This window comes from Marmota marmota, unplaced genomic scaffold, assembly GCF_001458135.2.
Source record: "Marmota marmota marmota unplaced genomic scaffold, marMar, whole genome shotgun sequence".
Lineage (NCBI taxonomy): Eukaryota > Metazoa > Chordata > Mammalia > Rodentia > Sciuridae > Marmota > Marmota marmota.
In genome coordinates this window covers 24,748,550-24,773,267 of record NW_026000026.1, presented here as the reverse complement: position 1 = coordinate 24,773,267, position 24,718 = coordinate 24,748,550, and the positions used below count along the sequence as shown (strand labels likewise).

The following is a 24,718-nucleotide window of genomic DNA, read 5'->3' as shown; positions in this document are numbered from 1 at the left end:
AGTCACACCTTGCCTGAGGCGGGACTTCATTGGCTGCAGCAGACCACGTGCTCCGTAGCTGCAATCGGCGCCCCGCCTCCTGGACCTTAACAGCTGTCGATCAAGGGCTGAGCTCCGCCCCCGGCGCGCGGCCGAGTCCCTCTCTATAAAAGGAGCCGGCTGGCGTGACGAGCCCTTACGTCGGCGCGTCACGGGCGGTGGGTGCGTGTGAGGTCATCGCGCGGGCGGGCGGGGTCGGGCGGTTTGAACGAGACGAAGACGGAACCGGAGCCGGGCGCGGGCAGTGGACGCGGTTCCGCCGAGAGCCGGTGAGGCGGCTAGCGGGAATAGGGCGGCGGCCATGGGGGTGGCCGGGTGAGCCACGGCAGGCAGGCACAAGCAGGCCTTGCGGGAGGCCGCTCCACACGGCAGTGCGGTTCAGGCCGGGTGGGGGAAGGGCGGGGCCGTGACCCGGAGCGCGCGGCCTGGGTTGAGGGGCGCGCGCTGTGCTCTGCTGGGGGCGGGGCCTCGGGCCGGAAGTGGGGGCTGCTCCTCCTCGGCGTGGGGGCTTCTGGGTCGCCGCCGAGGTGTGGAACTCGCGCGGTGGCGATCCGAGGTCCTTGGGCCGTGGACCCGGAGTGGGTGTGTGAGGGAGGTGGGCCCGCCGGGCGCTCTTGGAACCCGCAGAGTGCTAGGCGGTATTGCCTCTTGGGTGGGCTCGTTGTAGGGGTTCAGACGTGGCCTCGATTCCTTGCTCGGCGACCCTGGGCAGGTGCTGTAATGTCTGGGTTTCAGCTTCCTCATCTGTAAAACGTGCACAGTAATACAACGTACAGAAAGGGCTTTGCATGGTGCTTGGCAAAAAGTAAGCCAGCTCCTTGTACTCCTTCCTTCAAGGGATATTTGTCGAGTGGCCCACTAGGTGCTGGGCATCGTGCTACACACCCGGGAGTAGGCAGGCAAAGACATGCTCTCCAGGAGTCTGCCTCGTGAGGAGAGAGCTAGGAAAAGAAAATGAATACATTGACAAGATAATTTCTGTAATTACTAGGAGGACAATGTAGGATGATATCACAGTGTATTTCCAGGTGGCCATTTCTTAGCTGCCCTGGGGTGCTACAGGGCAGAAACTGACCTCTGCTCCATTTTGGGGAGGAGGGTCCTGAAGCCCACTGAGGGAAGTTATTGCCAGACCTGGCCTCCACCTCTTTGATGGGACGACGGGAGAATAGTAATAAAGATGGATCTTTATTAATTGGCACTTGCTGTGTGCCAGGCATTGTGTTCAATGTTTGATGTGGCATTATTTCATTTATATTCACACTGTCTTTTAGAGAGCTTATTTATTGATTTTGATGCTGGGTGAATCCAGGGCTTCATGCATGCTAGGCAAGAGCTTTATCACTGAACTATGTCCCCAGCCACCTTCATTTTACAAATGAGTCTGAGACTCTGAGTAGTGAAGAGACTTGCCTATGCTGCTTGGCAAATGACTAAACCCGCACCTGTGGCTCCAGAATCCAGGCTCTTAACCTTTATTTCACACTTTTCTTGAATTTCTGAACTAGAAAGCCCATTTTGTTTAGATGGGCCTTTGGTTGTGGTGTGTCAGAGTGTGCATAGCAGTTTCTGACACAAGGGAAACTTGGCACCGGTGCGCTTTTCAGTTCAGTGTTTTCAGCTAGATTCTCATTTAATTCTCACCACCACTCTGTTTAAAAGAGTGTTTTACCCATTTTACAGATGAACCATTTGTAAAGTTTTTTTTTTTTTTCTTGGATTTATTTAGTTTGGTGCTAGGGATTGAACCTCAGGTTGTATCAATGAACTACATCATTTTTATTTTTAATTTTTTTTAATTAGCTAGTCCTTTTTATTTTTGATCTAGAAATGGAGTCTTGCTAAGTTGTTGAGGCTGGCCACTAGCTTATGATCCTTCTGCTTCAGCCTCTGAGTCACCACTGGTGGGGAAAGTGTTTTATCCAGGGTCACATAACTCTTTTTGGCACCTCCCTCCCGCTTTTTCTGTAGGACACAGGGTTGTGCCTTGAGAGTAACTGGGTGCTCTTCAGCTAGCATAGAATTAGAACAAGTGATAGAACCTGCTAAGAGAGCTGCTGAAGGAAGAAAGAGGGGGGGAGAGAGAGCGAGAGAGCGTGCTGTGCTAGCTGGTTAGACAGGGGGGCTTGTTCATGGTGATCAAAACTTGGATTGAAGAGTTCTGGGAAGGTAAGGTTTGTGGGTAGTCTTGGGTCTTCCATTGAGGGCAGACAATGGGATTCTTTTTTTTTAAATTTTAACTTAATTTTATTTTCTTAGTTATAGATGGACACAATGCCTTTATTTTTTTATGTGGTGCTGAGGATTGCACCCAGTGCCTCACATGTGCTAGGCAAGCACTCTTACCTCTGAGCTATAACCCCAGGGCCAGGCAATGGAATTTTTAATGAGGAAGAGCTAGAGGGAGCTATCGGTCTGAGAACTAGGCTATTTTGACTGCCTGGAAGAGCTGCTTAATTGCTCAAGTCAGTGAATGTTTATTGCACATCCACAGGGTGCCTAATCCTGTGTATTTAGTGTCTGAAGAGTTTGTGGAGCACATGGGACTAGCTATTAATCTACTGCTAATGAAAGAGTTTAAAATTATATGATGATGAAAGGCCACTAACCTTTTCTCAGCTGAGGTGTGGTCAGCAGACACGTGGCTTTATCAGTAGCTTAAATTTTATGGTAGCAATGCACAATACCCAGTGTACACATGAATGTCATCAAGATAGACTGCAAGTGCTCAGCCTGGGACCATGTTTTTTTGTTTGGATGTTTCTCTTTGGTATTTGATATTAGCATTTTGCACATAATATACATTCCATTGATTTGCTCAGGGATTTAAAACAGGAGACACTATCTTATTTGTGATTCAGGAAATTCTTTCTGGCTGCTGTGTAAGAACAGATTGAGACAGAGTAATTTGAAGACTTGACAGTGGATCTCCATGAGGGATGGTGGTAATGGGTCTCAGGTACTGTTTTTAGTACTGAAGATAATGTGTGAAACAGGGTGGCAGCCTTGTCATGTTTGTTGAATTCCTCTTATGTTTAATACAGTGGAGAGTATTTTATTTCTTATCTCATTTAAATTTCTCCCTGCATACTTGGGAAGTACTTTATCACTGAATCACATTCCCAAGCCAAAATAAATAAATAAATCTCCTTTTCAAATAGGTTGTTTTAAGTTACAAGATAATTGATGTACCTTGAGTTTCAGTAACTTGCACAAGATCACACAACTAATGAGAGATGGCCTCACATTAAAACCCAGGTTCTCCTGGTTTGAAATCATTGGCTCTGTGCATGGAGTGGATTGCTTTCTGATCCTTGCCTGACCTAGGAATGGTTCAGAAATGAAGAAATACTGCCAATCTAATGTGATGATTACAGCAATCATAGAGGTTTGAATGAAGTGTTCTGGAAAAACAGGGATTAATTTCCAATGGAGTCAGGAACTAAATTGTTTGGCTCTCTTGCATAACATGTTTTTATCAGCTGATTTCGGGAATGTGAGAGTGTTGATGGATTGCTTTCTGAAAAAAAGTTTATGTAGATACTTTTTTCTCTTTGTCATTGCCCTGTACATCCTGACAGCAGGTAGCTTTTAGTAGCCCTCACTGTGTGCAAGGCTTTGTGTCAAGTACAGTTGGGATCTCTGAGGGCACAGAGCTGGTAAGTCATTTAACTCTCTAGACCCCATTCACCCCTGCATAAGGAGATTGTATGGGTGGATCCCTGACTATTCTTGCTCTCACATTCTGTGTGAGAATGTGACTTACAAGGTAGATTACTGAAGAAGGTGGATGTGGGAAGTCCAACTCGTACTCTAGGTGAGGGAACGAGGTGCCACAAGAGAGCAAAAGGCTGAATTTGATGATAGTTCCAGATTGCTGTGAATCCCACCCCTCTTGCACCATTGGCAATGTTGATGTCTAACGAAATGAGGAAAACTATTAGTGTCAAGGTCACTATAAAATCTGTGTTACGGGGTATTCTCATGGTGACTGCCCAGGGGTTTCATTTAGATCTGAGTAGCCTGTCCTTATTCTTATACTGCATGAGTCTTCCCTCTCTGCTTCCTTTATCTCATATTGCTTGAGTCATACCTCCCTGCCTTCTCCTCTAGCAGCAGTTAAGGTGATCTTTTTCAGACTTTAATGAGATGAGACTTTGCCCTACTTAAAACTCAACAGTGGATTCATGTAACAGAATAAAGTCCGTATTCCTTACTGGGGTTGAAGAGCCCTAACATGATCTGGCCTCTTGACTTCTTTTCCCATTTGTGTTCCTGTTTTCCCTCTTGTTCATTAGGCTGTAGCATCATTCTTCCAGATGTGGTTGCTTCCTTCTGATTCTTAAGCTCTGCTGTCACTTCAGAGAGGCTTCCCCATCCATATTCCACAACCCACTTTGGCCAAGTGTTTGGTGTAAAATGAGATTTTTTGTGTTGGGTCATTGTCAGACTTCCCAGTACTCGAATGTCACCTCCTACAGACAGGCACATTGTCCCTCTTGCATGTCTGTTTTCAGGTTCCTAGAATAGTGCCCAGCCTGTGGTAGAGATCAGCAAAATATTTATTTTTGGTACTGGGGATTGAATACAGGGTTGTTTAATCATTGAACCATATCCCCAGCCCTTTTTTATTTTTTATTTTGAGACAGTTGCTTAGGGTCTGACTAAGTTGCTGAGGTTGGCCTGGAATCTTAAGATTCTCCTGCCTCGGCTTTCCCAGTCACTGGGATTACAGGTGTGCACCACTATGCCTGGCTTCAAGAAAATAATTTGTTGAGTGGGTGATGGATGATTCAAATGGGACTCCTCGACGATGGTATCCACATTTATTAGTGTTTTATTTGTTTTGTTTTTTGATTTCGCAGTGCTGGGGATTGGACCCAGGGTCTCATACATGCTAGGCAAGTTCTCTACCACTAAGCTAGATCCCCAGCCATTTGTGTTTCAAGTGAGATTTATTACCTCAGTGTGGTGGTATGTGCCTATAAGTCCCTGCTACTTGGGAGGCTGAGGCGGGAGGATCACTTGAGCCCAGGAATTCAGGGCCAGCCTGGGCAATGTAGCAAGACTCTGTCTAAAAAAATAAAATAGTTATAATTAAATTCAATGAGATTTGTTGCTTTATGTTTATGTTTTGAATTTGAAAACCTGGCAGAAAGGTGAGGGCAATGTTTTCTGAGAGTGTGGCTGATGGGTCTGGGCATGCTTGGCTGCCAATCCCCAGGGCCTCCCTTTCTTCACTTATAAAATGAGGAAAGTGAAAAAAAACAAAAAACAAACAAACAAAAAAAACACAAAGTACGCGTATAAAGACATGAATTGGCGAGAACATACTTTACATACAAAGATATTAAAAATTGTGCTCTCTATGTATAATAAGAATTGTAATGCATTTCTGCAGTCGTGTATTTAAAAAAATAAAGTCAATAAAAATAAATAAAGAAAGAAAGAAAATGAGAATGAAGTGGATCTTGCAGAGGGTTGTCAGCAGAGAATTAGTATCAAGGACTCTTCACTTGTAAGATTGTCATTTGACATACCTTTATAGTATCTAGGTTATTGAAAATTATGAAAGTAGATATAGTCTTTAAAGACAATTTGGTAAGTATTGAAAATGGTAAAAAGAAGTAATGAAAGAAAACTAAGCATTTTGATGTCTTAATAAAATACTTGGACTGATGAGTGTGTGTGTTCATGGTGCTAGGGATTAATCCCAGGACCTCATGCATGCTAAGATTAGGATGCCCTCTCTGAACTACACTGGGACTGAAGTCTTCTAAATATAGAGTTCTCTTTTTTTGGTAAATATTTATTTTTTAGTTGTAGTTGGACACAATATCTTTATTTTATTTTTACATGGTGCTCAGGATCGAACCCAGGGCCTCACACATGCTAGGCGAGCGCTCTATCACTGAGCCACAATCCAAGCCCAATGTAAGAGTTCTTGTTTGTGCACCAGCCTCCCTCCATAAAGCCCTTTCCCTTTATTTAGTGCCTTTTATAGTTAAAATTTTATATCAGTCTCCTTAAGATGGGATCTAAATTTTAGGCTGACTGGTGTTGGAAAGTTTATTTCAGGCCATTTTTGTTTGTTCACCAGGGATTAAACCCAGGTGCTTCAGAGCAACATCCCCTGTCTTTTGTTTTTGGGAGGGGGCATTAATAGGATTGAATTCAGGGTCACTTGACCACTGAACCACATCCCCAGCCCTATTTTGTATTGTATTTAGAGACAGGGTCTTACTAAGTTGCTTAATGCCTCACTTTGGCTGTGGTTGGCTCTGATCCTCCTGCCTTAGCCTCCCAAGCTACTGGGAATACAGGTGTGTGCCACTCTGCTCAGCCCTCAGTCCTTTTTATTTTTATTTTGAGATATCATCTTGCTTGGTTGCTGAGAATCGCATTAAATTGCTGAGGCTGACCTTGAACTTGTGATCCTCCTGCCTCAGCCTCCTGAGTTGAGATTACAGGTTATGTGCTACCTTGCTTGGCTTCTAAAGTCATTTATATACATGGAAGCCCAGGCTTATGACTGGAACACTAGTGTCTCTGGTTTGGCACCTTGGGGAAGAAGTTGAGGCTTACAAATTGGGTATTTTCTCAGGTTGATGCTGGGTGACTAGGAAAGGCTTTCCTTCACTTGCATGCCTACCATAATATGAGTCCTTCTCTTTTCTATGCATGTTGTAGAAGATGGCAGTGAACGTATACTCGACGTCAGTCACCAGTGATAACCTAAGTCGACATGACATGCTGGCCTGGATCAATGAGTCTCTGCAGTTGAATCTGACAAAGATTGAACAATTGTGCTCAGGTAAGAGAAATTCACTAGATCATTTTTCTAGGAATGCCTTTAGGTTCTTTGGGTGCACTCAGGCCTGTATCTGCCTACAGAGCCACACAGAGAAGCTGCCATTCCTTCCTGTCCGGCCTACCCTGCTTCCTCTTCTAAAAGGAGCTATGCTTAAATAGGCTATGCTTCTAGTCTGCATGTCTACCCTCTTCTGCTGCAGAGACTGCATTCTGTGACCTGGAGCTCTGCCTCAACTTCTGTCTATACTCTTGAACATCCAGATTTCAAATGTTTTGTTTGAGGACATTAATTGTAGTACTGTTGTAGGCTTTTTTTTTTTTTTTTTGTGGTGCTGGAGATTGAATCCTGGGCCTTACTCATACATACTGAGTAAGTGCTCTACCACTGAACTACACCCCCAGTCTTCTAGTTTTATTAGTTTATTACTGGCATTTACTACTTATGGAAAACACATGACCAAAGTCAGGCAAATGCCATTTGAGCCTTTTTTTTTTTTTTTAAGTTGTAGATGGACACAAAACTTGATTTTTTTTTTTTAATTTTTTAATATTTATTTCTTAGTTTTCGGCGGACACAACATCTTTGTATGTGGTGCTGAAGATCGAACCTGGGCCGCACGCATGCCAGGCGATCGCGCTACCTCTTGAGCCACATCCCCAGCCCACAAAACTTGATTTTATTGAACCCAGTTCTTCATATGTGTTAGGCAACTGCTCTACCACTGGGCTGCACCACCAGTTCCTTTAGCCAGTTTTAATAGAACTGCAATTTGGTAGAGAGGTAATGATTTTAAAGCAAGAATAAAAATGTGGTCCGTTTCTGTATGTGCTGACTGTATAACATTTAGAAAACTAGTAACCAAATAAAAAATACCTAAAATTCCATTTTCCAGGAAAGCCACTAGTTGGATCCTTTCTGTCACATTTCTGTGTATAATTTGTGTATGTGTGTATCCCAAGTTTTTGCAAATTTAATATTATATTGTGCATATTCTCCAGTATCATTAATTTAGAAATACTACTTTGAACGGCTGTATACTTTTTTTTGTTGGTACTGGAGATGGAACCCAGAGCTTTGTGCATGCTAGGCAAGCACTCCTATCATTGAGCTATATCTCCAGCCCTTTTTGTTTTGAGACGAGAGCTTGCTAAGTTGCCCAGGCTAGTCTTGAACTTGTGATCCTCCTGCCTCAGCTGACCAAGCCACTGGGATTATAGGCATGCATCACCATGTCCAGCTCCTTTATGGACTTCTCTCTCATTTCTTGAGAGTTCTGCTGACTATTTCTGAGTTCTAACATAGTAAAGAACATGTCAGGCTTATTAAAATTGGATTTTCCACCAATAGGAGATGATATCAGAAATATGCCAGAAAAAGGATGGGATATGTGTCCTACTAGTACTTAAATTCGTGCCTTGGGGGTGGGCATGTAGCTTAGTGGTAGAGCACTTGCCTAGCATAAATAAGGTCCTGGGTTTATCTCTAGCACCACTCCCCCCCCCAAAAAAAAATTGTGGGATAGATAATCAGAAACCCTCTGTCTCTCCTAGTAATAAGAACAGTAATCATTTACTTGAACACTTGTATGCCAGGGTAATTTAAATGCTTTTGAAACCTTTCCATATATTTCTCACTGTACTTTGATGAGGTAGGTATGGTTGCTCTCTGTTTTCAGATGAAAAAGATGGTTTAGAGAAGTAACAAGACCAGCTTTGTACAGCTAAGAACAGAATTGGGATCTGAACCTTTGTCTAAATCAATAACCTATATTCTTCAACCCCTACACCCTAGTTGCTCTTTGAACTTTCTCTTTATTAACAGGTGCCATTTGGATTGTTTAAAATTACTGCTGTTTCTGATTTTTGTTTTCCTCCCAAGTTCATTTTCTGTATTTCCTCTGCATCGTACCACTCCCAGGACCTACTCTTGGTCTTAGTTTCATTTGCTAATTTCCCCTGTGAGGTTTAATCTCTCTCTCTTTTTTTTAATATTTATTTTTTAGTTGGACACCATATCTTTGTTCATTTATTTTTATGTGGTGCTGAGGATCAAACCCAGGGCCTCGCATGTGCTGGGCGAGTGCTCTTTCACTGAGCCACAACCCCAGCCCCTAATCTCTATCTTACGGTCAGAGGGAGGTTACCAGTGAAGTGGTTCCCAAGAATTATGTTTGTTAAACATTAATTACTTTGCTAGTTGTAGACAACAGTTTTTAGCCTTAGATTTGTGTTGCTTTTCTCCTATTTTTTGTTAAGTTTCCAGAGTATTCATGCCCCCATTTGTTTGAGACTTTTAAAACACTTGTTTGCCTCATGATCTGTGACTGATGTGGAGATGAGGTCATCCTTGTTCTCATTAGAGACAGCTTTTTTTTTTACTAGCAGTTTCTCCCTAAAATTGACTTCTTTCTATAAATACCTTGCAAAGTATATCTCACTTAGTTAATTGGAAAATGCATTCTTTTTTCATGTGTAGATAAATTGAAATGTGCCAGTCTAGCCACAGGTCCTTCAGCCAGGGAGATGTCATTTACAGGCCTGGGCATGTAAAGATGCTCCAGTCTACCTTGAGCCATGTGACTTTGGACAAGTTCTGTTATGTTCTAGTTCCTTATTTGCAAACTTGGACAGTAGTACCTGGCCTGGCCCGGCCCACCTGTTCGGTTGTTATTGAGAGTCCCCTGTAATAATAGCTCCTAGGTATTGATTCTGTGTCACACCCTGGAGATGAGTACAGATCTCTGAGAGGGCACATCTTCATTTATAGGCGGGAAGATTGCCCATGAGGCATAGCTTGTGCATTCCAGATCCTTGTTTTCAATCTATATGTTTCTGACTATCCAACCCACATGCTTTCTACTGCCTTACATATTATGTCTTTTTTTTTTTTTTTTTTTTTGGTATTAAGGATTGAACCTATGAGTGCTTAACCACTGAGCCACATTCTCTGCCTTTTTTGAGACAGGGTCTTGCTGAGTTGCCAAGGCTGGCTTGAATTTGTGATCCTCCTGCCTCAGTCTTCTGAGCTGCTGGGATGTAGGCATGAGCCCCAGCGCCCAGCTACATGTTATGTCTTAAAGAAGCATTTGGAAGAGAATTAGACAGATTTAAATTTCATGTAATTAATTACAATGACATTGTTTCACTGTAGAATATGTGAGGTGTTTCAATTTTACATGATGCCTGCCACTTTTCTTATCTGAGATAAAGTACTTTTCCCTGTTAGAAAATGGTAAGTGCAGGGTACTTCTGTGTTTTGTAAATAAGGTTACTCATTTATAAATAGTCTTCCTCTTGAAAGCCATGTAGGATCTCTCTTAGAGTATGGTGCATTTTGTTTCATGTTGATGTTTTGAAAACTGGATCTTGCTTCTAGTGTGAGAAACAGGATGAGCTGTAAACACTGCCCTGAAGATGGCCTGCTACCAGGGTTTGGAATCAGGGAAGGGGAGACTCCTCAACTCTTCGTGCTTTCTGAGACCCAAGGGAGATCCTCAGCTGTTCTTACTGGTGCCTCATCCTTCCTGGTCTTATAACTAACAAACACATGATCAAGTAGACCAGAATTCTCCAAGCTTAAAAAGTAGGAAGTTTTCCCTTGAATGTAAGAAAAAAACAGATTTACTGTTCTGTCAACTCCCTACTTTGGAGACCCAGTTGTCAAGTATTTTGGAAAGAGTGATCAAGGAAAAAATCTGACCACAGAGAATGATTTTGATGGGGAATTGCTTTTGTCAGAAAGAGATTGCTGTTTGCATTTTGCCAGTCGTAACTCTGTCCTCACAATTCCATTCCATGTCAGACTGTAATGCATTTTTCTCAAAGATCCTGCATGTTGCTTTGTACACAGAGGGACCTCACTAAATGTTCTCCATTCTCCTCTCCGTATTCTCCCTCCCTACCTGGCCTCCTTCATAGTTCTTGTTCTGCAAAAAATAAGAGGGGTATATAAGCTTCCTTTTCTTCCAGTTTATTGTGTGGCCCTGATGGCCATTGAGTTCATATAAGGCAGCTGTCAGTCTTATTTATGCTGCCTGTTAATGGCCTTGGCCTTCTACTCTGACCAAGCCATTAACCAGGCCTCCCCTGCTGCCTTCTGGTCTGGTATTGCTGTCTGGTATATTTTTTCCTACCTCTCTTATTACCTAAATCCTAGCTTTGTATTCTCCTCAAGGTGGCTTCCTTTTCCAAGTACTATTCATTTAAGGACATGATTCTACTTTACTCCTAGTGTTTAAGTAACATCTTTTGAAGCTAATTACAAATTCTCTTTGTCTTCTGAAGGATCTTTGAGATCTACCCCCTTTCCCATTAGCTCACTGCTGCTACAGTGGCTTCCTAAAAGGATACTGGGTTCCTTCTAACTTCCCTACCCGCCTCCTCCTCTTACACTGCATCAGTCTGCAGCATTTCTTTTTTGAGGGGTGGGGGGGGGTGGGTACCAGGGATGAATCCAGGGGTGCTTGACTACTGAGCTACATTCGTAGCCCTTTTTATTTTTAAATTTTATGTATGTATGTATGTATGTACTGTATGTGTTTGTATAAGCAAAAATGGCTGTTTACCTGTATGCTGAGCGTATGGGTTCTCTCCTTTGACAGCGTGTTTAATTACTCTGTCCTAAGCTCGGCACAGTGGGACATGCCTCTAATCCTAGCTGCTCAGGAGGCTGAGGCAGGAGGATTGCAAGTTCAAAGCTAGCCTCAGCAATTTAACAAACCCCTAAGCAACTTAGTGAGACCCTATCTCAATATAAAAAAAATAGAAAGGGCTGGGGATGTAGTTCAGTGGTTAAATGACTCTGGGTTCAATCCCTGGTACCCTCCCACCCACCTCCCCTGCAAAAAAAAAAAAAAAATAGCACAGTGGTTTTGGATTTTTTTTTTTTTTTTTTAATCTCAGAAGCCACTGTATTTTCTTTTATGGCTATGTGATATTGTGATTTCTTTGTGTCAGTCTTCTATTGATGGAATGGATATTTAGTTTATTTCTAGTCTATTGCCCTTGGAAAACCATTGCTGTAATTGACGTATAAGCACACTTGTGTTGTACAACTTTATTGCCTATTTTAAAACCAAAATTGTATTTTTCCCATGTTGAAATATCCTGAGCTTGAATTTTAATGTTTTTATTAATGACTCCTCACAGCCCTCTCTTTCCAGATTTTATTCATCATTTAAGATGACTCAAGTTTCACCTACTCCATGAAGCCTTGAACACTTTCAATTTAATAGTCATGTGTGTTTCCTGTATGTTAATATTAAAGCGTTGAGAATTCTTAAACTTTGGTCTTCTGATAGGTGAGCATCTCTTTTGTGCAGACTATTGGCTGCAGCTTTCATTTAACTCCCCTGACCTGAAAAGGTTGAGCCAGTGCACTTGAGATAAGCAAGCGTTTGACACTGGTGCACATCCTGCTCTTGTGTTGTGGTTTCTGCTTGTAGCACAGGGCCTGTTAAAATGGCGCTGTGGCAGTCAGTGCCATGATATATCCTACGCTCTGTGAGTCCTTGAGCCATCGATTATGTGGGCCTGTACTTATTTTGCAGATTGATGGGCCAGAGGCACCAAAGTGAAATCTTCTTCTAGTCCGCTTCCTTGTCTTGGTCACATTGTCATTAAGTCAGAGACTGGAAGGAAGGCCCCTTTTACACATAGTTGAGACATAGACCAGGAGTTTTCAACTCTTCCTGTAAAAAGCATTGATGAGCTTTTTTCTTTAACAAATTTAACCTTTTTTTTGGTACCGGGGATTGAACTCAGGGGCACTCAACCACTGAGCCACATCCCCAGCCCTCTTTTGTATATTAGAGATAGGGTCTCACTGAATTGCTTAGCGCCTGGCCATTACAGAGGCTGGCTTTGAACTCGTGATCCTCCTGCCTCAGCCTCCTCAGAAGCTGGGATTACAGCCGTGCACCACTGCGCCTGGCAGAAATTTAACCTTTTTTTGTATTCTTATTATAAAAATAATATTCTCTGTAGTACATAGCTAAATATTGAAAAACTATAATGCATTCTACATCATCCCTCATGGTCATTATTGACCATTTTTACTCTACAAAACAAATTCCTATGGCTTCATTTAATACTTTGTTTTCTTGGTTTTTGTGTGCATATGTATTAAGATATTTTTACACATATAAAGATACCTTATGGTTATGTTTTTCTGTCTTGCGTATTCATTAAATGTTATATCTTGAGGTCCCCCCCCCCCCCAAAGTGAACAAACATAGTTTGAATGTTTGCATGAAATTCTGCGAGTACCACATATTGTGGCTCATGCCTGGGGATGCTGAGGTAAGAGAAAAGTTTTGGGATTTATAGGTTCCCTTTACAACTTTTTGTTAATTGTGGCCCAGCTACTAGGGATGCTGAGGTAAGAGAATTGGAAGTTCCAGACCAACCTGGGCAAATCAGTGAGATACGGTCTCAAAATAAAAAGGGCTGGGGATGTAACTTCGTGGTAGAGCTGGGTTCAGTACTCAATAATGGGGAACAAATTTTTGTTAGGATTTTATGCTAAAAGTTATGTAGTTGATCTTACTGTGAGAAGTATGGTACTTAAACAGTTTTTACTCTGGTGAATACAGTTATAATCAGTTTTATACATAAATCTTTGTCCTTTAATTTTTTTTTTTTTTTTTTCTTTTTTGGTACTGGGAATTGAGCCCAGGGGTGCTTAATCACTGAGCTCCATCCCAACCCTTTTTATTTTCTTTGCTTGTTTTTGGTACTGGGGATTGAACCCAGAGGTGCTTTGCCACAGAGATATATTCCCAGCTCTTTTTTTTGTTTTGTTTTTAATCTTTATTTGTTTATTTTTTTATGTGGTGCCAGGATCAAACCCAATGCCTCATGCATGCTAGGTAAGCGCCCTACCACTGAGCCACAACCCTGGCCCATCCCCAGCTCTTTTTATTTTGAGACAGGGTCTCTTAGATTACTGAGGCTGGCCTTGAACTTGCAGTCCTCCTGCATTAGCCTTCTGAATTACAGGCGTGTACCAGCCCATTTTTATGTTTTATTTTGAGACAAGGCCTTACTGAGGGCCAGCTAAGTTGCTGAGGCTGGCTTTGAACTTGCAATCCTCCTACTTCAGCCTCTGTTGGAGCTAGGATTACACGGTGCATCACTGTTCCCTGCTAGGAATTGTTTCTTTACTCAGCTCTACTGTGTCCTGTGAAGGCCTCTGGTGATACGGAAAAGAATTGAGGTTACTTGGATGTGGGTTGGTCTCTGGCTTCTGTAGTTTTGAGTCACAGTTTTCGGATATCAGTTTAAATTTTTTTTTCCAACCTTTCTTTTTCTTCGGTGCTGAGGATTGAACCCAGGGGTGCTTAACCACTGAGGTACATCCCCAGCCCTTTTCATTTTTAATTTTGAGACAGAGTCTCCATAAGTTGCTGAGGCTGGCTTCAAACTTGGGCTTCTCCTGCCTCAGCCTCTTTAATTGCTGAAGTTACAGATGTGTACCACTGTGCCTGCTGTCATCATGATTTCTAATAAGAAATAGGAGATTTAAAATTTCACAGATATTCTTTTTCTTCTTGTTAATAGGCTTCCAAATTGCAACTGTGTTGTGGAATTTATCAGGTAAAACCAGTGTTGTTAATAGATTTTTAAAAATTGACTTTGAACTCAAGAAGTAATGAAGCTTTTAGGTTTTTTGGGGGAGAGTACCTGGGATTGAATCCAGAGACATTTAACCGCTGAGCCACCCCAGCCCTTTTTGATTTTTTTATTTTGAGACAGGATCTTGCCAAGTTGTTTAGGGCCTCATTAAATTGCTGAGGCTGGCCGTGAACACAGTTCTCCTACTTTAGCCACTTGCCTCAGCCTCCCAGGTTGTTTGATTATATAGGTGTTTGCCACTCTGGCGAAGTTTTGGGATTTATAGGTTCCCTTTACAACTTTTTGTTAAGTTGTATTTGGGAAAAAGTTCACGTTTGTGGTGTTTATGGCCTTTTTGTTTTGTTGTTCATTCAGGAGCTGCCTATTGTCAGTTTATGGACATGCTATTCCCGGGCTCTGTTGCCTTGAAGAAAGTGAAATTCCAAGCTAAGCTAGAACATGAATATATCCAGAACTTCAAAATACTACAAGCAGGTTTTAAGAGGATGGGAGTTGACAAAGTAAGTAAATTTTATTCCTTTGTTTAGATTATTTTTTTAACTAATGATTATTACTAAAGATACTTACGGTAGCCCATGACTTTTGGTGTTTTCTTTTTCTTTTCCCAATTTATATAGCTATCTTTTCTCTACTTAACATAATTTATAGAGAGCGAAGTTTCCCTGTACTGTCCTACCTCTACATTGCCGTCTTCTGTCTTCATTACCTGTGAATGTAGTAACTATTTGGAAGCATCAACATATATATATATTTTGGGGGTGGGGTGGGGTGGGTACCGGGGGCACTTGACCACTGAGCCACATCCCCAGCCCTATTTTGTATTTTATTTAGAAACAGACTCTCAATGAATTACTTAGTGCAATCCTCCTGCCTCAGCCTCTTCAGCAACTGGGATTCCAGGCATGCACCACTGGGCCTGGCCAACGTATATATTTGTTTATAATGATTTAAAAAAAAAACGTTTTTGTAAATTCTCTAGTAGTTTAATCTCTGGATTTACTTCTGTAAAGCATTGTATATGAATAAGTAGTTTCAATAGAGAAGATTCTAGAAATATTTCCTTTTTATGCAGAGGCTGAGGAGGATCCCTGGGGAGTGCTGGGAAGTCCCTGCTGTCTCAAGGTTATTTGATGGTACCAGAAACAGTCCACCAGATTTCATTAGCTCAAGCATATAATAGATTGCAAAATTAAGGAGTTAGCAGATTTATCTTTTAAAGCCATTTTTAGGAGTATAACTTTTGTTCAGTAAAACTTATAATACCCCCTAAGTATCTTGCTGGTATATCTTTATATCTTTTTTTTTTTTTTTTTTTTAAGAGAGAGAGAATTTTTTAGTATTTAGTTTTTAGTTTCAGCAGACACAACATCTTTGTTTGTATGTGGTGCTGAGGATCGAACCCGGGCCGCACTCACGCCAGGCGAGCACGTTGCCGCTTGAGCCACATCCCTAGCCCTATATCTGTTTTTTATTTATTTTGAAATCAGTCTTAATAATTATTTCTTTCATTTGTGTATATTATATAAAATAAGCATTTATAAGAGCATCATGTAGTTCCTAGGCATGATTTAAATAGTTGTAGCTTATACACAATAATTTTTCTATTTTTTATGGAATTATATATGTACTCATACGTGTGTGTATGTAAGAGTGTGTGGTGTGTGTGTGTGTGTGTGTGTGTGTGTATATGTGTATATGAGAGTTTGTATTGGGTGTTTTTGGTGGTGCTGGGGATTGATCCTACGTTCCCACATCCCTAGCCCTTTTGAAAACAAACTGAACAAAACTTGGCTGGTAAACTTACAGGGGCTTAGCATCAAGTTCTCTAAAAAATTTTATGTTTTGGTACTGAGGATTGAACCCAAGGGTGCTTAACCAGTGAGTCACATCCTCAGCGTATTTTGTATCTTATTTTGAGATAGGGTCTTGCTAAGTTGCTTTAGGGCTTCGCTAAGTGCAGAGGGTAGCCTTGAACTTGGAATCCTCCTGCCTTAGCCCTCCGAGTTGCTGGGATTACAGGTGTGTACCACCAGGCCCAGCTCTAAAATATTATTTTTCTTCCCTTTGGCAGAACTTTGTACTGATTTGAGGCATGGACAGATTGAGTGCCAAAAGCTTCACTTTGGGCTAAACAGTCTTGGTTTTTCTTTGCAGATAATTCCTGTGGATAAATTAGTAAAAGGAAAATTTCAGGATAATTTTGAGTTCGTGCAGTGGTTCAAGAAGTTTTTTGATGCAAACTATGATGGAAAAGACTATGACCCTGTAGCTGCCAGACAAGGTCAAGAAACCGCGGTTGCTCCCTCTCTTGTTGCTCCAGCTCTGAATAAACCGAAGAAACCTCTCAGCTCGAGCAGTGCAGGTAAGCAAACAACCTCCAGACATCATTTCCAAATAATAATAGTATTCCAGATATTCATTCATTTGATATCGAACCAGGTTTTTAAAAATTTTATTTATTTATTTTAGTTTTAGGTGGACATAATATCTTGATTTTACATTTATGTGGTGCTGAGGATTGAACCCAGTGCCTCATGAATGCTAGGTAAGCACTCTACCACTGAGCCACAACCCCAGCCCTAGAAGCGGTTTTTGATATAGTTGGAGAAGATATATGTGGTACCATCCTGAAGTAAAATCTTAGCTGAAGGCCGTTGTGGCGGTGCACTTCTGTAATCTCAGCAGCTTGGGAGGCTGAGACAGGAGGATCACGAGTTCAAAGCCAGCCTCGGCAATTTAGTGAGGCACTAAGCAACTCAGTGAGACCCTGTCTTGAATAAAATACAGAACAGGGCTAGGGATGTAGCTCAGTGGTCAAGTACTACCCCTGAGTTCAATCCCTGATACCAAAAAATAAAACAAAACACCAAAATCTCATCTGAAGATTTTGGAAGGCAGGAGCCATAAGTCTTGCAGAGGAGGGAGTAGTTGGAGACTGGGAGGCTTGCTTCCCTGAAGGGATAGTTAAAATCGGTGGGAAGGCCAGTGTAGGAGAACTTCAGCAGTTGAGATTGGGAGGGGTTGTGGTGTATTAGGGGAAGGTTTGAAATTGTGTGACTGTGCTTTTTTTAGTGCTGTAGAAGGTTTGGGAGACTTAGGATGCAGTGGCTGAAAGTTGATCCTGGAAGACTGGGATCAAATTCTCATACCCAGCTGGTTGGTTGATCTCTACCACAGAAGTATTTTGTTTGGCCTGCACATCTTATGAGGTTTTTTTTTGTTTGATTGACTGATTTTAATTTATAGGAAGAATTTTAGGCTCTTCCAGTTTGCCAGAGTCCTTTGCCCACTCTGTTACTGACTTTTGGCTCATTTACATGATCTGTCTGGCCTTCCTGAAAGTATTTGAATTTGTAGCCTTCCTCCTCCCCCTTTTTTTGGTTCTGAGGATTGAACTCAGGGGCACTAGACCACACTAGACCACACTAGACCATAGAGGCACTAGACCACATCCACATCCCCAGCCCTACTTTGTATTTTATTTAGAGACAGGGTCTCACTGTTGCTTAGTGCCTTAGTTGCTGAGGTTGGCTTTGAACTTGTGATCCTCGTGCCTCAACCTCTGAAGCCGCTGGAAAGGCATGCACCGTTTGCCTGGATAGGGATTTCACATTCTTAACTCATTGTGGAGAAGTTACTTTGAGATCTTTTACATTGTCTCATCTGTACTTGATCTTTTAAAAGTATACTTAGGGGCTGGGGATGTGGCTCAAGCAGTTGCGCGCTCATCTGGCATGGGTTCAGCCCGGGTTCGATCCTCAGCACCACATACCAACAGAGATGTTGTGTCCGCCGATAACTAAAAAAAAATATATATATATACTAAAAAAATTCTCTCTCTCTAAAAGTGTACTTAGTACTTGCAGCCCATCTCATTGCTGCTGGCCAAATGTCAAATAACCCCATGTGCCTGATGGCTACTGTTTTGGCCATTGTAGGCCCAAAACATTCTCCTTAGGCTTCCTAGGTTGTGGCTGTTGCTTTACTATAAGGAAAGGTTTTAAAAGTGACAGTGATTACTGGATTTTATTTTTGTTGGTGCTGGGGATAAAACTAGGGCCTCATGTGGGCTATGCAACTACTCTACAACTGAGCAACACCCTTAGCCTGCCACAGATTTTTAATAACCTCATAAAAATAAGCATTAGAGGAGTACCACATGAAAGCTAGTGACTTAGTCATACATATTATTTCTTGTTTATACATAGTTATTGAGTGATGTTGTGGATAAATGCTGCATTTGGCCTTATAGGGGGCACCCAGAAGCTGGATTCTACTTTGGTGGCCTTGATGATTTGTAGGACAGAGGAAGATTTAAATGCGTTTGTATGGTTGGCACTAGTGAAACATGAGTGTGTAGGTGGGGATTTGATGCTAATATTGCCTTTTTAGACTATTTTGACTTTTCTTCTAGATCACTAAGGTTACCTTCTCTTGGATTGTGGAACTGAAGCTCAGGCAACTTTCTGTTGCCGGGGTTACTCAACTTTTGTCCTTATCTCTTTCTTGTGTCCCACTTTGGGGCTGTTAGTTTTTTTTTTTTTAATTTATTTTTTAGTATTTTTAGGTTGACAAAATATCTTTATTTTGTATTTATATGGTGTTGAGGATTGAACCCAGTGCCTCATGCATACTAGGCGAGCACGCTACCACTGAGCCACAACCCCAAACCTTGGGATGGCTGTTGGTTTTTGCAGGCTGCTGCAAAGGTAGAAGTGGGTGATTTAGCTTTGCTTGCCACCAGGCAATGGTAGTATTTTATTGGCATTTAAAATGTTTATTATTTTTGTGTAGTGGTACTGGAGATTGAATTTAGGAGTCCTCTGCCCCTGAGCTATATCTTTTTTTATTTTTATTTTTTAAAACAAGGTCTTGCTAAGTTGCCCAAGTTGGCCTCAAACTTGAGATCGTTTTACCTTAGCCTCCTGAGTCACTGAGATTACAGACATGTGCCATTGCACTTGGCTTAAATTATTTTTGAAAGTGATTTCTGTGATTGATATAGGAATGGTGTTAGGTTCTTTAGAATCTTGATTTTGGTTTGGTCTGTTCAGGACTTTGATGGTGAATTTTGAAGTTAGGGCTTTGTGTTCCTAGTAGTCTGCTCCTCGTCTCTGAATGCTGTCCCCACACCTTTTCTTTTTCTTCTTTTTCTATGGTTCTGGGTATCAAACTCAGGGCCTTGCACGTGCTAGACAGGTGCTGCTGTCCTGCTGCGTGCGACATGCGACTAAATCATTCAGGGTCACTCCAGGTGAATTTGGGTTGGCACTAAATAATCACACACAGAAAGTACCTTTTTTTTAGGGTCCAGCGACAGCTCCTCAGCCCCAGCTCCCACAAAGGAAGCAAGAGAGGCAGACAAAAAAGAGGGCGCATGCCTGAAATCATCTTATTTATTGAGGGGAAGGCACTTGAGAAAGTTCCACCCAAATGAGGCAAGGGATCAAATTTCAGGGGGTAGAGTCTAGCTTTGTGATGTCTGGTGGTCAGTAGGTTGACATCTTGGCAAGTCACACCCATCTTAGGTGCTTTGTGGAATTAAAGGCAGAGCAAGCAAAAAGGACCCATACGTGCACAACAGCCCAGACAGAGCAGCAACGTTCGGATTGTGCGTTCAGAATGCTCATAGCTCACACAGCCCATGGTTGGTCTGCAACACTGTCCTACTGAGCCACACCCCCAACTCTTTGAATGCTACTTTACTGCAGGTTATGAAGGGGAGCTTCCTTCCACTCGAGGATGGGGACTGAGCTCCTCAATTGTGTCTAACTGTGGGGATGCTAGATCAGCAGTGTGCTTCTGCTTTTGTATCTATATATTGAGAAGGTCGGACTCAATCATTTCTAGTGCCTTCTGGTACTTTCAGAATTTGCTGCTGCTCAGATTGTTCTCAATCTTGCACCTTTAATTTCCTGGTTTGGCTTTCCATGTTGCTTTGTGGCCCTAACCTTTAGATTGAGGGTTTTATGAAGGCTTTATGCTGCATGATATTCCATGCAGTTTTCATTCAGTGAGAGTTAAATTAATTCATTTATCAGCTGGTTGCCGTGGCGCACGCTTGTATATCTAGCTGTTTGAGAGGATGAGGCAGGAGGATTGCAAGTTCAAAGCAATGTGGCCCTAAGTAATTCATTGAGACTCTGTCTCTAATTAAAATATAAAAACGGGCTGGGGATGTAGCTCTATGGTTAAGTACCTCTGGGTCCCCCCATGCCCCCCCACCAAAAAAAATTCACTCATCATAGATTTGAATACACTGAAATGAAGATGTAACATGTCTAAAGTACACAAAGGATTGTGGGAGTTATTGTGTCTTTTATTGCTCTTGGCTAGGTAGAGTCCTGACCTAAATGTTGAGATTTATTTTTTAATAACCTCTGTGGGAATCAGCCCCTCAGTGAGACTGGAGGGGGATCAGGCATCCCTTGCCATTGACCTCCACATGTAGCCAGACTTGGACATGATTGACCATTTCTCTGGTAAGGACTCAGTTTGCGATTATTAGCCACCTTGCCAGCCTGGGTTGCCTCACACTTCATTTCCTTAGTTTTTTCTTCTTGATACTTTCTCAGTCCTTGAGAAGTTCCTGCAAGTTTCAAAGTATAATCTTATAGTCTGCCCTGCTTTTATGATCAAGGTTTCCTTGAACAAGTACGTAATACTTACGTGGAACTGAAAAAAAATTGATATTAAAATGAATTGGCTTTCTGTCTGTTTGACTTTGATTGAATACCATAACATCTTTGGGGTTAAAAGTTTGAGTGATATTTTATTGTTGCACTAACGCTAGATTTCTCTCCCTTTTCAATACCTTGCATAGGTCAACGTGTTGAAACTTACTGTTGAAGACTTGGAGAAGGAGAGAGATTTCTACTTTGGAAAGCTAAGGAACATTGAATTGATTTGCCAGGAGAACGAGGGGGAGAACGACCCTGTATTACAGAGGATTGTAGACATTCTCTATGCCACAGATGTATGTGTTGACACATTTTCTTTCCATTTTGCCTCCTAAGGGGAAATAAGATTAGTTGGTTTCAGCAAACTTTGTGCTAATTCCTATTGTGTTCCAGTGTAGCTTTCATAAAAAGATTTCATCTTTGATTCCTTTAAGTACAGGGCACCTCTGCCTTGAGGTCAGTGAGCCTTAGAGGAAGCAATAGGACAAGTAGGTGGCTGTTTTACCTGCCTCCTATAGATTGTAGTCACTGATAAGCCACAAAATACATCATCCAGAAGCACCCTTCACCTCCGTCCCACTCTCTGTAGCTTGGACCCCTCAGGTAGACCCCCTCAGGACCTCAGGCATGCCATTGGTCCTTTTTCACTGTCTGCGCCCCCAGTTGTCTAAAATGTGCTTTTTTTCCTTCCCTCCAAGGAGCTTGCCCTGGTACCCATTCCCTGAAAGTACTTTATGATCAAGTTTTTTTGCATCCTTGTTTATCACACAGCCAAACCTGCTGTTTTAGTTATGACACGTTAGCTCATTGGAGAAGTCTGATTTTCTGTAGATTTAGGATTTGATAACTGTCTATCTATTGATATCTAGGATATTCCAAGTAAGATAGGAAGAACATCTTACTTGGAAAGGTTTTAAATATGTTTAATAGGTGTATTTATATTTCTGCATGCCTAGCAAGGTCTGTAGGACCACACTACTCAAGTATCTGTAGTATGTATAACATTATACAAATATAAGTTAATAATAATGCTATTATTATGACTGTCTTCTAAACTTGTCTTGTGAATTGTGAAGGATTAATCCAGATGATAAAAAAGTTGATAATTTGTTCAGTAAATCTTTAGGACTTGTTGTGTACTGGATAATGCAAATAAAGATGATGAAGGTATAGGTCCTTTGGTCTAGCTTATAATTTTAGTGGACGTGCATCTTAATTCAGCTCTAGAGATTTAGTGTAAGAAAAAGAAAAGATGGTTGAAGATACTGGGGATTGAACTCAGGACCTCAAACATGCTCAGTTGGTGTTCTAACATTGAGCTACATCCCCAGCCCTTCTTGAAAATTTTTTTTGGAGACAAGGTTTTAGCTGAGTTGCCCAGGCTGGCCTTGATTTTAAGGTCCTCCTACCTTAGGCTCCCAAGAAGCTAGGATTACAGGTGTGCACCTTCATGCCAACTGAGAAGTTAATTATCATGATACAGTAGTGTATCCATTCTCTGTTGTAAGTGTATGGGGAATGCTCTACAGTTGGTATGAAATGGAAGCCATGAGTCTGTTTTTTTTTTTTTTTTCACACTTGGTTTTCCTACGTCATTAATTTAATTGTGCTTAGTTTTGACTTTTTGTAAAATACAGTTCTACTGTTCAAGAAATAAAATAAAGATGACTTGGCCTGTGTGATTGTCAAGTGTGTAGTAGAGATAGGAAGAACATCTTACTTGGAAAGGCTTTAAATATGAAGAAAGTGACCCACAGTAGAAAGTGATCATTCATTGTTGAGTAATAGCTTTCCGCTCTCATTTTCCCATTTCAGGAAGGCTTTGTGATACCTGATGAAGGGGGCCCACAGGAGGAACAAGAAGAGTATTAACAGCCTGGACCAGCAAAGCAACATCCGAATTCTTCACTCCAAATCATGTGCTTAACTGTAAAATACTCCCTTTTATTATTCTTAGAGGATTCACTGGTTTCTTTTCATAAGCAAAAAGTACCTCTTTTTAAAAGTGCACTTTGCAGAAGTTTCACTCCTTTTCCAATAAGTTTGAGTTAGGAGCTTTTACCTTGTAGCAGAGCAGTATTAACATCTAGTTCGTTCACCTGGGGATCAAAGAGGCTGACTATGGGGCTCACGATGTGGAATGCTGGTCACACTGATTGCTGGAGAAGGTGTTTTTATGTAATACACTGAGGTGGTGACTTCAGTAAAGACTGAATTGAGTTTTAACCTAATGTGAAGTCTTGGCAGAGAACGTTTTAATAAATAAATGCCTTAAGAGTATTTAAAATATGCTTCCATATTTCAAAATATAAAATGTAACATGACAAGAGATTTTATGTGTCTGACATTGTATCTGGGAAGGAAGGTCCAGACCTCAGAACATTTGGAACCTGCAGTCACAGGCCTTGTGGGGTTGCTTGAATCCCTACAGGCCTAGGCTTTGTCCCAAAAGGATAGTTTAAGCAATTGCTCTGTAAAACCATTTTGTGTCATTGACCAGTTGCATCCCTGCTAAAAGCAAACAGCTTGGTTGCCTGGATGAATAGAAGGTAATTCAGCCCTGAAATGTTTGAGGTGAAGAGTGTTTCATTGAGTGTTTCTCTGATGATTTTTCCATTTATTCCTGAAATTTCTGATGATTTTTCCATTTATTCCTGAAATTTCTATGTGTTGAGGAAAATGAAGTGTGTCCAGTTTTTAAATCTAATAACTACTATTGGAGAATTACCCACATCCTTGGGATTTGGATGGGGGTTGTGTCCTGTTTTACTTAAGTTTACATTTAATATGTTTCTCTTCTCTGTCCCCTTGCCCCCTGGGGACTCCTCTTTGGCTCCTTAAGTTTGCTGCTTAGCATTGGAAGTACAGCAGACAGATGATCATGCTGCAAGTGGATCTCTAGCAAAGGGAGTGATCAGTGAAGGCCAGCGTTATCTTGGGATCTACAAGGCTGGGGTGTTTTCTGTATCTGCTGTCCCTGGCTCTCCACTGTTACCCAAATACTTTGCCAGTGCACTAATCTCTTTGGAGATAAAATTCACTAGTATGTTACTAAATGTTAATTTCTTTTGCAGAAAATACAGTACCATGTCTGAATTAATTATTAATATTTAAAATATTTCATTCCTTAACTCTTCTTTATTTGCTTTGCCCATGGCCTATTCAATCCCTTGTTTGGCAGAATTCTGCAAAATGTATGTTACCCACTACTGAGATTGTTCAGCCCCTGATGTGTTTGTATTGGTTTGTTTATGGTGGTAGCTTGTCCTAAAATGTGTGTAGAAAACAGGTATTTTATGATAAAATTGCTGTGTAGTGCATGCTGTGTGTGGAATTCAGAGGAAAACTCAGACTCATTGATTAACAATGCCAAAAAATGCAAGTAACTAGCCATTGTTCAAATGACAGTGGTGCTATTTCTCTTTTGTGGCCTTTTAGACTTTTGTTGCCCTAAAATTCCATTTTGTCGGGAACCCATTTTCCACCTGGTCTTTCTTGACAGGGTTTTTTTCTACTTTTAAACAGTTTCTAAATAAAATTCTGTATTTCAA

The 24,718-nt window shown here is 41.4% G+C and overlaps 1 protein-coding gene across 1 annotated transcript; it reads left to right on the top strand.

Annotated features, from left to right (window-relative positions):
* Positions 1-159: 159 nt before the first annotated feature.
* Mapre1 (microtubule associated protein RP/EB family member 1) lies at positions 160-24,718 on the top strand. The gene is made up of 8 exons (XM_048810548.1): positions 160-308; positions 6,730-6,853; positions 14,842-14,987; positions 16,642-16,849; positions 20,881-20,887; positions 20,982-21,012; positions 21,311-21,463; positions 22,983-24,718. Exons 2-8 carry the CDS (start codon positions 6,733-6,735, stop codon positions 23,037-23,039), a joined length of 723 nt encoding a protein of 240 aa, XP_048666505.1. The 5' UTR covers positions 160-308; positions 6,730-6,732; the 3' UTR covers positions 23,040-24,718.